This window comes from Micropterus dolomieu, linkage group LG10, assembly GCF_021292245.1.
Source record: "Micropterus dolomieu isolate WLL.071019.BEF.003 ecotype Adirondacks linkage group LG10, ASM2129224v1, whole genome shotgun sequence".
NCBI classification, from domain to species: Eukaryota; Metazoa; Chordata; class Actinopteri; order Centrarchiformes; family Centrarchidae; genus Micropterus; species Micropterus dolomieu.
The window spans coordinates 17,096,941-17,111,735 of record NC_060159.1 but is presented as its reverse complement, the minus strand read 5'-3'; the positions used below and the strand labels follow the sequence as shown (position 1 = coordinate 17,111,735).

The 14,795-nt window shown below is 40.7% G+C and overlaps 1 protein-coding gene across 6 annotated transcripts in view; it reads right to left on the bottom strand.

The window, feature by feature from the left end:
- Window positions 1–14,795, bottom strand: part of fndc1 (fibronectin type III domain containing 1) — a 37,851-nt gene that overhangs the window by 9,659 nt on the left and 13,397 nt on the right. For 3 of the 6 annotated variants that reach the window (XM_046061368.1, XM_046061369.1, XM_046061371.1), the window contains 10 exons: window positions 14,444–14,551; window positions 13,952–14,140; window positions 11,301–13,865; window positions 10,997–11,112; window positions 10,568–10,679; window positions 10,057–10,389; window positions 8,927–9,001; window positions 7,757–7,912; window positions 4,252–4,488; window positions 1,352–1,460 (listed from right to left, as the gene is read on the bottom strand). In XM_046061368.1, coding sequence (XP_045917324.1) covers window positions 1,352–1,460; window positions 4,252–4,488; window positions 7,757–7,912; window positions 8,927–9,001; window positions 10,057–10,389; window positions 10,568–10,679; window positions 10,997–11,112; window positions 11,301–13,865; window positions 13,952–14,140; window positions 14,444–14,551 — 4,000 coding nt within the window. Of the gene's footprint in view, window positions 1–1,351; window positions 1,461–2,322; window positions 2,435–4,251; window positions 4,489–7,756; window positions 7,913–8,926; window positions 9,002–10,056; window positions 10,390–10,567; window positions 10,680–10,996; window positions 11,113–11,300; window positions 13,866–13,951; window positions 14,141–14,443; window positions 14,552–14,795 lie in introns of those variants that run through there. The other 3 variants (XM_046061372.1, XM_046061370.1, XM_046061373.1) reach the window with 3 other exon arrangements.

Below are 14,795 nucleotides of genomic sequence, written 5' to 3'. Positions count from 1 at the left end.
GTTTCAGTGGACCCAAAGATTGCTGTGGACCCAAGTACAGACTAGCTAGAGAGAGTAGATTAAGTGTACTTCTCTGTTTATTCTCTTTTCAAAATGATTGTAACTCAATTATTTGCTCAACCTCTCAGCCTGTTTTTATTTTCCATTTAACTCTTTTAACCCTGATTGCAACACTGTAACTTTTATTATATTTTATGTTGCTTTTAAACTTTTTTATATTTCCCTGTTGCTTTTATGTTTTATGTAAAGCACTTTGAATTATCCTTGTTGTTGAAATGTGCTATACAAATAAACTTGCCTTGCCTTTGTGTATGCAATTTATTCAGCTCTCTTCTGGTGCTTCATCAAGATGTTTTTAGCAAACAACAGAAGACAATTTAAATTATCTAACTTGTATCATATATTGAATAAATGATATACAACAGACATGTGGCATTGTGATCCCACTTTAGTCCCACAAACAACTGATCAAACGGAACATTAGCTAAGAATTTATAGCACTTTTAAACCTGCATAATTTACACAACCAACTTTTAAGTAAACGGTGCTTTATGCTGAGCAGTAAATGGAAAAAGAAATAGGTTTTAGGAACATTTCCCCATTTCTCTTGGGTCCATGTGCTAAGAGCTGTTTCCATGCATTTATTTTGAAAACCGTGCCCCGTGTCCCGTAAGACAGGTTGTGGGAACACGCTGAAATAAAGGAAACAGACCGAGGTGACCGTATCTGTGTGTAAGTGTCAGATAATGTGTGCTGTATTTACGTTCCACTGAATTTTCCAAGGTCTCGACAGAGTTTTACAGCATGTCACGTCTTGGTGTGGAATCAAATGTGTCTCTTAACCTGCCTTCTTTCAGCCAAACTGACTGGATCAGCATCCAACTCACATGCTGCTCTGATCAGTGTTGGCCTGGTTTGATGTCATAATTATAATCACAACACATTCTTGCATAAACATGGCATGAAACCAACAGACACATCAAATATGCATACATAAAATCACACGCATCCAAAATGCATATTCTGTGCATTATGCTACAACGGGATAACAATATAAACACTACCCAGCAGAAATACATACTCCCAAGCCACAGCCAAGCACCTGCACCCGAGGCAGTAACCTGATCACAAACATTACACGCATGTCAGGGTAAGGGATCTCGCAACCAAGCAAATTTTTGTTTTTAAGTTCAGGTTGTTGTTTTCTGTGACTCCCATGTGTGAGATGATACTGTGACTCACTGAACCTGAAGGCGCTGTGCATGTGCTCACATCAACCTCTCTTCAAGCGTGTACATTGTATGCATGCACACACAATGACATAAACACCCACCAGGTGGTTATGACTTACCTAGAATTGGGTTTGAGATTCTCCACAGGCAGGTGTGTCCCGCTGGAGGCTCTAGAGGACCATCTATTGTTGAGGACATCGTCATATGAAGCACTGTGGACCATGTAGCCTGCAGGGAATAATACAAATACAGGGCAGAGCTCATTACCATTACCTTATTAGCAAAGTTACAAATTGCCTATGTTTATACGAAGTCTGTGAAGATTCTCAATCACCCAGGTCATAATAATCCAAGGAATGTTAATTCTGTGACAACTGGACTTGAAAATACTGGAAGCCTCTCATCCAAGAGTACTTTTACATTTTGAGACTTTGAGACATTTTCAAACTTGTCAAGAGTTAGATGCAACAATTACCTTACAGTCTCTCATGTCTGTAAGGTAGAGTGACCATATTCTGGTTTTCAAAAGAGAGGACAGTGGAGGCAGGAGGCAAACGGACACCCGCAGTGGGTGGAAGGTTGGGGCTGGGGGGGATTCAAGTAATTGGTGGCACTGTGGAAAAGTGTACTGCAGAGGCTCTATCCACCTGGAGGAGTAACTAATATAAATTAGTGTATATTATACATTAGCTAAAAACTGTAATGTTAGTATAATATTAATATATTTATAGGTTAAACTTTATTTGGCTAATGTCTGCTTAAAGATTGTTTATAGTAGTGCTAACTTGTCAATAATCATAACCATTCATCCACATCAACCTTTTTGTAATGTCCAGCCCCATCCAGGCTGTGATTGGTCGGTTAATAAAAAGTGACATTGATAAGCAACTTCATGCACAAGCTTGGATAAAAAAGGACCCGATCTTCTCCCTACTCTGTCTCAGCCAGACAGAAGAATATCGGCAGCTTGTGAGACGTGCCAGTACACAAGAAAAAGTCCTACTACGTCAAAGAGTAAAATGTAGAAGTGCCGCTACTGCGTACCGGTGAGTACACTTGAAGCACTTTGGTGAGTTTGGGCATTTTTCATGCTGTGCCATGTGCCACTGTTGACAAGCATTCAGCTGGTCTGGCTCTTCGCTGTTGCTGTGGCGCTAAGGGTAATGTTGTAGATGTAGTTTAGACCAGCGAGAAGGTGGGACCTAAAGAGAAAGATCAAAGCAATGCAAAAACGCACACAATGAATGCCGACTGTAAAAAAACATTTTGGGCGATTTAGAAATCCTGGCCAGGCGCATTTTTTAGATCCCAAAAAGAGGACATGTCCAATTACTTTATGAGTAGGTGGTCTCCTGTATTCATTTCACTCTGAAGAAAAAGTGCAGCCCTGGCATTTTCAGTAACTCATGCTGACTGTCGTCCAAACTGCCTGTCTCTCTGTCTGTTTTCTTCTTCTTCTCAGTCACGCAGACTAATCCTTAGAATCCGGGAAGCGACCTCAGGTCACGCAGCTCTCCATCTTTCACTTTAAAACTATGAGCCCAGCTCAAACTACCAACTGTTTCTATTGCACTTTTGAGTTTGAGTTATGTTTTTACTGGAGCCATACCAGCACAGCTGGCTGCTGACAGGAGGGAAGGGAAATACTAGCTACTTTGTTTTTCCTCTTTTGGTTTTTTATTCCTTTTCATTATACATTGTTAAACTGATGGTTTAATGGAGTAGTATCTGCCTCTGTACTCTATCTTTTCCTGCTTTAGGTATAGATGTATGACATGTTTCCCAAGGAGTTGGCCATTTGAGCCAAATACAACACTTATAATAATCAGTGAATAATTTTTTGCCCAAAACCTTCAAGCAAAAGGTCCTCAATACATCAGAGTGAATGGACCCAGAAGTTGGGTTCAGGTAAAAACTCATACCAATGCCCCAGTCCACTTGCTAACAGCTGTTTCCATCCACTTGTTTTGAAAGCTGTGACCCATAACTCCTACGACATGGTTGACCAAACGCGCCCTAATAACTAAAACAGCGCCTTATGATTGTATTGGCATGTGTGAACTGTACCTACATATGGAGCTGATAATGTCTGTTGTACTGTGCATATCTCTTTGCAATAAAATGGTGAAAAGGTGCAATAATGTCCACACAAATTAAAGTTGGAAAATGCATTAAAGTAATACAGAATGTGTCAAGATAGTGTGTGAGCAGAGAGGAAACACCAAGGAGAAAAAATGGAAAGAAAGAGGGTTATCTGTTTTACACATCAGAAGACGGACCAGCCCACAACATGACCTGGAGGCTTGTGTTTTCATGCCAAAGGCAACACACTGGCCAGACTGCTACCCCTGATAGTCCATCACGTCTCATACAGAAAGTTGTTATCTCCAGTCTCTTTTCTGTCCTTTTTTTTCTTCCACGTGTCACTCTTAGGTCATAGGAATTTTGGTTTTCCCTGAGAACCTCAGTAGGAGCTGAGAAGTCCTATTCCATGTGTTCAATAAAGTCTGTTTCTTCATAATTTATTCAAAATAAACTGCTGGAGTAAGTTCTTAAAATCTGAGTCAGGAGGGATGCTGGTCACATGTTAAATGCATATCCTAAACTGATAACCAACAGATGAAAGGTTGATGAAACAATATATCCTTTGTAGTTTTAGACCACACAGTGACACGTGAAAACAACAAATTACATGTTTTGTCTTTAATACATAGAACAAACATAAGTGCCATATTTTCACGTGTTTTTTATCATTTGAGATTTGACTGGCACTCTTTAAATTACATTATGTCATTGTGCCCCCTTCTTTTGCAATGGTTTAATGGCATCCGACAGGAGAATTAACGCCATCAACTGTTTATCTTGTTGCGCCAAACTTGTAATATTTATGTAGCAGTAGTGGATGATAACAAGCACAAATTTGCATTGTCTTTTAACCATTTTCTGGAAATTTGGTTAAATTAGCAAATAATGTTTTTAATTTTAGCTCAACTTTAAGTTTTGGAAAAACATTTCTTACCTGACACCATATCATCCTTCAGTGGGCGGGCCCAGTCCAGGATGATGAAAGAGTGACAGCCCTCCATGGCGACCACAGTGAGGTTATGAGGCTTGTTTTTGGGAGACTGTTTCTGATTGGCTGCCAGACTGTCCTTCTCTATCAGGTCTTCTAAGATGTCGACCTGAAGATATTCCAGAGCCTCCGTCAAGGAGCAAGGAGCACCCGGGTCCTTCCGGATGTAATTCACATAGGGAGCTGATAGCAGGGAAAAGTGATGGAAAGGAATCAAGTTTAATTTATTTTATCTACATAATTTCTTATAAAGGCAATTTAGAATGAATTCAAATATTTATCTAACATTATTTATAAAAAAAATAATATCTTGTTCTTAATGGGCCAAACTTAACAGAATTTCAACAATACTACTGCATTTCCAGGTTTTTTATTTTATTTTAACTTTGTCAGTCCTATTCAGTCATTTTGAAATAATTTGTGGTTTGTTGGTAGAAAGTTTTTAAAGGGGAATCAGAAGTTAGCCTGGTTGCTCATGTGACCATCTCCCTATCTTTCCCTGCTCTGCCTTTTTTTGTTTGTTTTCAGTGACTCTGGAAATGCCAGCTGGACCTACAGCTGTGAATAATTTAGGTATCCCACAATTTCTAGTCTGACTGGGATTTGGAGGGAACCACCGGAGCCTGGAGTCGCTCCCACCTCCCCAGATGATTGGCTCTTTGCACAGGCCAAAAGTCTAACACATGTCAGTATCTACACATCAACACACAGTCTATGAGACTTTGTGGGTTTAGGCTGTCACAAGCTCCTACTGTATGTGTACACGCAGTCATATGGCTTTTGTATTACACATTCATACACTGAAATACTTGATCTGTCGTCAAGGTTTACAGACTTGTGTGTCTGTCTATACACAGGGTGCTTGTAAGGTTGTATTTCTGTACAGCATTTGCATGTCCAGGATTTGTGCAGGCTCACAGAAGATCCAGATGTTTTGCTTTGCTCACGGGTTCATTTTTTAATGATAAAAGCACCTCCCCAAAGAGACACACTGTCTTCTTCTGCTTGTTGAAAAACCAAATCCAAAAACACTGACGAAAACTGGAACAAATGTCAGTGGGAAACAGCATCAGGAAAGTTCACATTATTTCACAACTCTAATATCAGTCTAGTAAGGCATAAATTAGCATTCTAATAGTCCAAACATCCTTGTACTCATTTTCTATTCCAATGTGGCAAACTCCATCCATTTGGAACTTACTGTAAATCCGATTTGTGCAACTGCTAAGAATTATTAGTTAATATTTTTTGTCCCACGTCTGCCTTCGGCTAGATTCATTCAAATAAAATCTTTGCCTGGACAGATAAAGAGACAAAGGGGAAGTATCTGTCAGACAGTTCATGCAAAGCATGTTAGTCAACTGGCAGGCTGCTGAAGTGGACCTGAAATATATTAAACTAATAAATAGGAAAGAGGACATCTCCACATTGAGCCAACACAGCCATCCCACTTTGCTGAGGTCAGCACCCTTAACTTTTATGATTTCCACTGCTTTTCTGTTCATGCCTCTTTTTATCTCAGGAAGAGTAACAGCTTTCAGATGGCTCTATGAGAGGTGTGTGCTCACAAGGTAGTCGTTGTTTACCATGATAGATGGATTCCAAGTAGTATTATTGTTCCACTGTTGCTTCTGGAGAAGATGATACTGATAGTTCTGACATTGCACTGATACAGACACAGCCATAAATCTTCCCTTTTAAAAGTTTTTTTCACAAAGATCAATATAAACGACAGTGATAAGTTGCATTTAATCTGTCAATACGTGATAAGGAAGCCTTTACTCAAGGTTTTAATCCACATCGTCAGACTACCAGCAGGCGCACATTGAAGCTAATGCACTCACTCTGACACTGAGTCTGATTGGACATAATCATTGCGTTGCGTTATTTTGCACCAAGACAAAAAAAATCTTGTAGCTTGGGTTGGGTGTATCTTGGCTTGAGTTGAATTATGTGTAGTATCCAGTGTTTTTGGAACATCTACCCACCCTAAGGACTCACGATATCTCTGCTGAGGCTTTTTAATTGTTTTTAGGATTTGTCTCTTGGAAGTCCTCCAACTTTATGAAAGTGCAATATTAAATTGCTGCATTCTAATACTCATTGATAAACTCTGTTTATTTCTGCTATTACTTGGCTACAGCATCTCAAACTTATAGAAATAGTAAAAGTAAGGTTTATTTCTAGGTTTGCAGAAAGTCTTACGTTAACAATAATAAAAATAATAAAATTTTTATATCCTGGTTTTGGGCACAAGGCCATGACATAAGTGAAATAATCCACTGTAATAAAAAAATTTGATTTGAAAGAACTTGATCAATACAGTGTATAGGGGTTGTTTGCCTCCATGTTGTGGGTTATATTTTGATAATCACTCTGCTCTTAATATATGATCCCTTACTTGCTGTGAGTAAATATAATGAATTTGCGCCAACTACTGTATGTTAACTAGAAAAAACTTCCAACGATACACTTCTGTAAATACTTTTATCATTAAGTCTGTGGTTACCTTATTTTCACAATTGTTAGTTCAGCAGCTGAACTTGACAAAAAAGCACAGTCATTAAACAAAGCAATATTAAAATGACCTTTGGCATTATGTATTTTGTGGAAAAATTAGAGTCAAGTAGATGCTGTTTTTATTTCTGTCAAGAGAATATTGCAGTCTGTTTGTCTTACCAGATGAGGTAATAAAATATGAGAGGCCAAGGTAAGCACATGGGGACAGTAAAAAGAAAGCAGGGGGCCAAAGTTTACTGGGATCAAGTCTAGAGAGCCTGAACACCGTGTCCTCAGTGAACTTTGTTATTATGATCCAGTTACAATTAGATGGAACCAATTTGAATAAATCGTTAGAGACACACTTATTCCCATTTTCCACCAAGTGTTGAATTAACACAATATATTCATACAGGTTTTTCACAAATCAGTGGTTGAGTGTTTTGCTGTTTGTCACTTAAGCAGTTTGCAATTTGTGATATGGATGAGAGGAAACAATTACAATACACACAACACAGTGTTTGTAGTCCTTTTTTTGCCAATAGTTACTGTAGTGACAGGGCCGTATATTTATGAGGTATTGCTGAGAAAGCCAAGATGGAGGTCCAAATGTATTACTCCTCCATGAAACAAAACAGAAATCCCATCTAGCCTATCATTATTTACGGCACCAAAAGACCTCCATCACACACTCACAAACAGGGACACACAAATAAACAACCATGTAATACTCAAGAACCAAGTATGCATGGTCAATCATGTTCTTGGACTTTCTTAGCAAGAGAATTATGCTATTTGTTATGATTTGAGGTAAGGATAATATGTGTCTTTCTCTTGCATGTACATGAAAATAAACACAGCAAGCAGGAAGAGAAGAGGACATTTGTGCAAGACAGCAATACAGATGAGCATACACTTGTTGATAGACACACTTAATTATGTATTTCAGTACCTGTGAAGCGCTTCTTCCCACTGAGGTCTAACTCGGATGAAGGTCCTTTATTGACGGGCCGGGTATCTGGCTCCGGAGTTGGGATCTCTGTGGTGGTGGTGGTGGTGGTGGTTGTGGTGGTTGTTGGTGGCAGGGTGGTCTGGACAAAAAACTCATCTGACAACAACACGTGTCAGTGAGCTTTTGATTTAAATAGATTTATATTATTTACATCCTAACTCAATAACATGCTGCTGTGTTTCATTAATCCTTTGTAATTGGCACCACGATCTGTGTATTAAGAGTGTCAAATTGATTTAATTAATTGAGGGCAGATGTGTGAGCTCACTTTGAAATTACCCCTTTTCCCCCAAACACCGCTGCATTCTTATGTAATGTTTGGCTACCCAGATTTTCCATGTGAGGGGGGCTTGAAGACAACGACTATTTCACAAGTCTTCAAGGCTGACAGATGTGAAGAGATTCAGTGGGTGAAATTCAATTAGTTGCCTGCTCTTTCATGACAGTTTTTACTGTGCTGCATCAGTGGACCTTGGCATTACATCATGGTCCACACACATGCAACCAGCTTTGAGCCATGACAGGGAAATGCTAAGAAAGTACTGCGACGATCAATGTGTCTTTTTGAGCAAAACCCAAAACAGAAAGAAAACGTAAAACGTTTTTCACATGCAACAGATTCCTTGAGAGACCCAAACACATATAGTGAAATTATCAAGTCTGCAGGCTTACATCAACCCAACGCTGCAGTTTGGCTAAAGCTGGGCTTCATCTATTACATTACAAAGCAACGTTAAGAACAGCAAATATGTTGCATTAAATCATAAGACAGGGCATTCTCTTCAGCTTAGTAATGCAGTTCACATGCACTATGGGTCCAGTTTTTGGAATAAAAGTAATTAAAAACAGTCCATAATGGAAAACATCCAAAAACCCAGCAATGAACCAAGACCAAGCCAAACAGACTTACAAGAAGAGAAACAAAGTGAAAACCACAGGCAAGGCGAAGAGGAAGAGACAGGAAGAGCTAGCAAACAGATCAACTGACAGATAAACAGGCAATAAACAAACAGTGCATTACACAGTCAACAAACAATGAGGGTATAGGGCAGTTTAGTCCATCCCAGCCCAATGGCGGTAGGTCGGTCCGAAGCCAAACTCAGCCAATACCTTTCTCAAGAGCTAAAGCATCAGGCACCATGGTCACTGTAACCATGTGGTCCATTTCCATTCCTGAGGATTCCTCTGTCAGAGAAGTAGAACAAGCTGTAGCATCAATCTCACATGACCATGTAGCATACACATGTAGACATGTACACCCACGCATCCATATAGAGAAACATACTTGAACACGGGTATAAGCACTAATACATGTTCTGACACTTGAGTAACCCCTACTGGTCCCACTTTCTCTATTTAAGACTTTACAAGTGTCCTGTATGTCATTTTGCATAACAATATAATAAAAGTATAATTAGATGGCTTTTTGTGGGACTTCATCCGTTGTTATGAAGAAATCAATATCTTAGAAATTACACTGAAGATATAACTCGGTGGTTTAAATACACAAAGTAAAAGAAAATATTTGTACGTTCCACTCACAACACATAATCAATCTATTGTTTATTGTCTAAACAAAAATCAAATCAAATGTTCACATCCAGTTCCCCAGCGTCACTGCTTTTCTGTTTATAATTCATTGTGTTCTGACAGTGGTAGTTCTGTGCTTCTATAGTCAGATTTTCAGTTTGTGAGTGGGGGGTACTTTATACATTAGATATTATGTAAATCTACAAATCTGATCAGTTTTAATTATTTTCGAATTACAACATGTGCTATAATAACTATAATACCCACACATTGTGGGTTCATGCATGTGTGTAAGTGTGTTTCATTCATTGTCTTTGTCACACACACACACACACACACACACACACACACACACACACACACACACACACATACACAAACACAATGACCAGATCACACAGTTATAGAGTAATAGGACTGGGTACTGACAGGAAACACTCATAGCCTTGGCCTAGATGGACTTGACAAACAGCACAAGTGAAAGATTTAGTGAAGTCACAGTTATTTAAGTTTCTAGCTCTAAAACCCTTCACTGAACTTCACTTTAGTTCAGTGGAAAAGCTATTTCCTGAGCAATATTGCAAGTTATGACACTGCAGTATTTTGTTTCAGTCCTGTAGAACAAATCTCTCTTTAGATCAATATTTCAAAAGGATGCCTGCAGTGTTTTATGATTAATTTCAAGTACTTTATCTTTCTCAAAGACTCACCTTCTGGATAACAGTCTAAAATTCCTTCTGGGTCCAGCACTGGATACCCGTATTCATCTGTTTTGGAGAAGGTTCCAGGTGGGCAGGTTGGGTACGGCAGTGCGGTGGTAGACTCTTCTATGGTCCATTCAGTGGTGGTGGGTTCAGGTGTGGTGGTAGGAGCCGTGGTGGTGGTGGTGGTGGTGGTCCTGAGGTGAGGAAGGTCCAAGCCAAGTACAGGTTTCCCTCCAACCATGATGACCTTGTCTTTGGGGTTGACCACAGGCCGGCTATCTCGTCCATGCCCAAACAGAGCCATACCATCCTGGTTTACTAGGGGACTTCCCATGAGGTCTGGTAGTTGGTGGAATGGTTGAGCAAGAAGGAGGTTGAAACTGAACATTCATGATTTTGTCTTTAACAGTAAGCTAATAATGGCAGTGACTAAAGTATTTTTTTCATTTACATATTCAAGCTGTATACTGTATCTTTTATATTTAAATGTCATGTAAGATTGACTGAAGCATATCACCAAAAATTGTGCGTCCATCCTCTCCAAGCACCACTCTCTTGGGTTTACCCTGGGAGTCCTGGAGAACTTGTCCATCCTGGTTCAGAAGAACCCCCCGCTGCAAGTCCACCACCTGGAGAGACAAAAAGATTTATGTTTATATGTACCACTCAGATGTGAGAGCAGTAAGTGTGGTGGTAACTCTCTGCAAAAAAGCGTAAAGGTGTATTTGATAAAAGAAAAAAGCTTGATATATTACAGTACCACCTACAGTATCTCATACTAAATATGTCAGTAACAAAAAAAGTACTTAAAGATCTTAAAGACCATATCTACAGGATACTCTGGTACATTTTGCACCTGGTTTTAGACTTGAGTATTATTCTTCTCAATGTATAATTCTCAATGGATTACAACTATGGTTACAATCATTTCAATAAATATAGTTACCCATTTGGTTCCATCAGGTCCAGTAATAAACCTTTGACCAACGGCCTTGCTGGTTCCATCAGAGGAAGACGACTCTTTATCATTTGTTGCTGTCAGGTTGGGTCGTCCATTTTTACCTAATGATTATACGATTTAAGCAGAGCTATTTTGTTACTATATAATTCAATGATTACAGTCTCATACACCAACACTGTATCTATGATTTAGCTTCTTGCTCAAGAAAATCCTTGCACCTTTTTCAGTTATACAGTAGCTGACAGTGGCAGCAACTTTTAATCACATGCACTTTACCAATGTACTTTACCATTTCCATTGTCAGGCTTGAGGTGTCTTCCATTGGTGAATTTCCCTCTGACGATGCCATAGCGAGACCTTCCCCCCTGTCCCCGAAAGCTGTCTGTAGATGATGATGAAGATGCTGAGGACGACGATGTGGACAGGGAGTTGCCTCTAATTAATCCTCCTGTCCTTGTCACAGTTGTGCCACTTCCAACATCACGATCTGAGGTCAAAACTGGCTGGGGCACATTTGAGGAAGAAGAGCGGGCAGACGATGAGGAGGGAGAGAAGGAATCAGACGTTGAAGAATCCAGCCTTGAGGTCTTTGCTGGCTTTGGTCTGATGGGAAGCCCAGAGCCACCAAAATGCATGTTAGTCGAATGTTGAGGGCGTACATTCGTCCCTACACCATGACGACGATGAGTGTCTCCAGACGGTGAGCCAGGTCTTGTCCTAGAGAAAGTTTCCCTAGTATCCACACTCTCACTGTCCTCTACATTTCTGTGAGGTTCAAGTGAAGTTATTGTAGGATTTTTTTGGGCTGCTGTGGGGTCTGCAACTTTATCATTTTTTCCAGTTATTTCTTGACTACTCTCATCAAGATAATCCTTATTTTGATTGTTATTATTGTCAGTAGAGGTCCCTCTATGGATGGAGTCACTTGAGTCTCTGTGTCCACTAGAGGAATGAACAGAATCAGAGTTTGAAGAAGTGGCTGCTGAAGAGGAAGAGGATGAGGTAGATGGGTTTGTAGTGTCACTAGATGCTGTATTTTGATTGGTCAAAGAAGGCTTAACAGAACCCATCCCATTCTTTAGAGAGTCTTGAATGGAAGACGTTTTCAGAGCTTCCCTAGTCTCCTGTTTTGTGGACACTCCTGCAGCACCTGTGGCCCCTGAAACCCTTGTGTGTCTGCTGGCCACAATAGAGGATGAAGTCCTGGTCATGCCAACCTCCCTGGAAGATGACCCTCTCGTTCCTGATCCGAACTTGCCTGGGTAACGGGTAACTAGCCAAGGGAATCTTTCAGCAAATGATGAGCTAATTCTGGTATGAGGAACCAAAGGTTTGTCATTACTTCTCTCCTCCCTCCCCTCTTCCTCTCCTCTCTCCTCCTCTGTGGGTTGCAGGTTGATGCTTGAAGTACGCTCTTCAACTTTAGTTACTTCTGCATCTGTGTTTTTGTAATTACTCTCATCATTTCCCTCCCTCATTGTTGTATCTCGCTCAGGTGACGTGTGTGAACTCTGTGTGTTGTGTGAATTTGCAGATCTGTGAGATCCTCTGTGTGAAGTTGACTGAGAAGAGCCTTGTGTGTCTTTGGTGGATGGGTGATCTGAGCTGCTATATGAAGTGGATGGATGTGTGCCTGAGCTCCCTAAAGTTGTAGAGCCTTGAGATCTAGACTCTGATGTGGACTGCGATGTGTCAAAATTATTTGTATCTGATGTTGCTTGGCTTCGGGCTGCACTTCCTAAGGGGGACCTGGATGTTGCTGAATTGAAAGAATGTGATGTTTCATGGTTTGGAGTCCTGTCTGGTAAAGTGGACTGTGATGTTGCTGAACTACGAGTGTTTGATGTTGCTTGGTTAGGCGTTCTGTTCGGTAAGTTTAACTGTGAGGTGACTGGTTTGAAACCATTCAGCATTCGAGTTGAATTCCCTCTGAACAAAAGTGGATGTCTTCGACCATATCCATATCTAGAGACAAGCCCAGACCCGTTGGTGCGTCTGGCTGAAACTGAACCTCTACCTAGAGATGTTGCCTCTGTCTGCTGTGAATTTGTCTCTTTTAAGACTGTAGTGGAGGGTTTTTTATGTGCTGTGCTGGGCTTGTCATAACCAATTTTGCCCTCTGGGTATGTGGAAGCTACATAGTCCTTTCTACTGGCAGCTGACTCTTGAATTCGTGAGGAGGAGGATAATGAGGTTGTAGAAGGTGAGGATGATGAGGATGAAGAGGAAGTAGAGGGTAAAGAAGATGAGGAGGAATCAGAAGAAGCAGAGGAATTGGCAGAAGATGAGGATGATGAAGTAGAAGAAGATGAAGAGGTGGATGAGGAGGAGGAAGCAGCCTTGGATCCTGGTGTTTGATGGACCCTAATCTTAATGGGCCTTCTGGGAGGTCGGTTAGGACGAGTAGACGCAGGTTTAGTTGGGTAGGGTGTCAAAACTTTGAGGCTGGGGGTTTCTGTAGTCAGGAGCTCTTCATCATATCCCACTTCATCCTCAGAATCAGGGGAAACATCGTTGTCTGGTTCTTTTGTCTCTAGGACAACCTTCATGGTAGTTGTCTCCTCTGCTGAAGGTGGCGTTGTGATTATTTTCTCTTCTTCTTCCTTCTCATTTTCTCTATTTTTAACTCTGGATGACCCTACATTCCAGACTGAGCCCCTTACAGAGGAGAAGATGTTGTGATAGGAGCGTGTCTGGGAAAGTTGGGATTGACGCCTAGGGGGTTTGGTTGTTTCTTCTGGCCCCTCTGTTGACTGGACGTCAGATTCATCATGGTCGGTCTCCTGTTTGGAGGAAGTGTGACTAGTCCTTCCGCTGTCCTTGGTCTTTGAGAACGATAAGGCAGCGCTGCTGGCTGGCAATAGACAAATTGAATTAAGGATTAATCAAATTTTCAAGCATACATGCATACACATACTGTATACAATCAAATGTGCTTACATCTTGGCATGGCAACACTGAGGACCTTGCTCTGTGGTCCCTGTCCCCTCCTGTTGGTGGCTCTAATCGTGAAGATGTACCGGTCTCCCGGTGTGAGGCCATCTATGGTGGCCGTGGTGGTGCTGCCACGGGACGTCACACTTTTCATTCCAAATGGCTTCATAGCAGGAGCATAAGACAGGATGTATTCTGTGTGGAGGAAGAGCATGAACAACTGTTGTGAAGAGAGGTGGTTTGATGACCAAAATGTCATAGCCAATGGCCTTGTTTACAAATTACAGTACCGATATGTCATTCAAAACCAAAAATTCCTGGCCACTAGAGAGTGCTTAGTTTTCTGCGCTACCATGAAATAAAAATGAATAAAACTTAAATTTCCTCTTTTTGGAAATTACAATTTTTGTCCATATGAGTCAACTACAAAGAATATATATTGGTTTCTTAGCAAAAAATAATTTATTTTCAGTTTGACTTTAATCTGCCTGGCCTGACCTCTTATCCTCCCATTGGGTTCTTCAGGTGGATCCCATGTTGCTATCACAGCAGTTCCTTTCCCTTTTAAAGGCTTGACCTCAAAGTTCTGTGGTGGCCCAGATGGTGCTAGCAAGTGAGGAGAACACATGTGAATACAAAGATAGCAATAAAAGGAGGAGTAGAAGGACAAAAACTTGCACGTAAAAACAGAGAGGACGTTTGTGCCAGGATGCTTCAACTGAGGAAAGTACTGCTGACATACATCGTCAGGAACCTCCCCTTGAGATTATGTATGGAACTGCAGATGGAAATCTGAGCTGTGAGCCAGGCAGTAAACGTTGACATCCCAATGAACCGCAGCTCAGGAGCT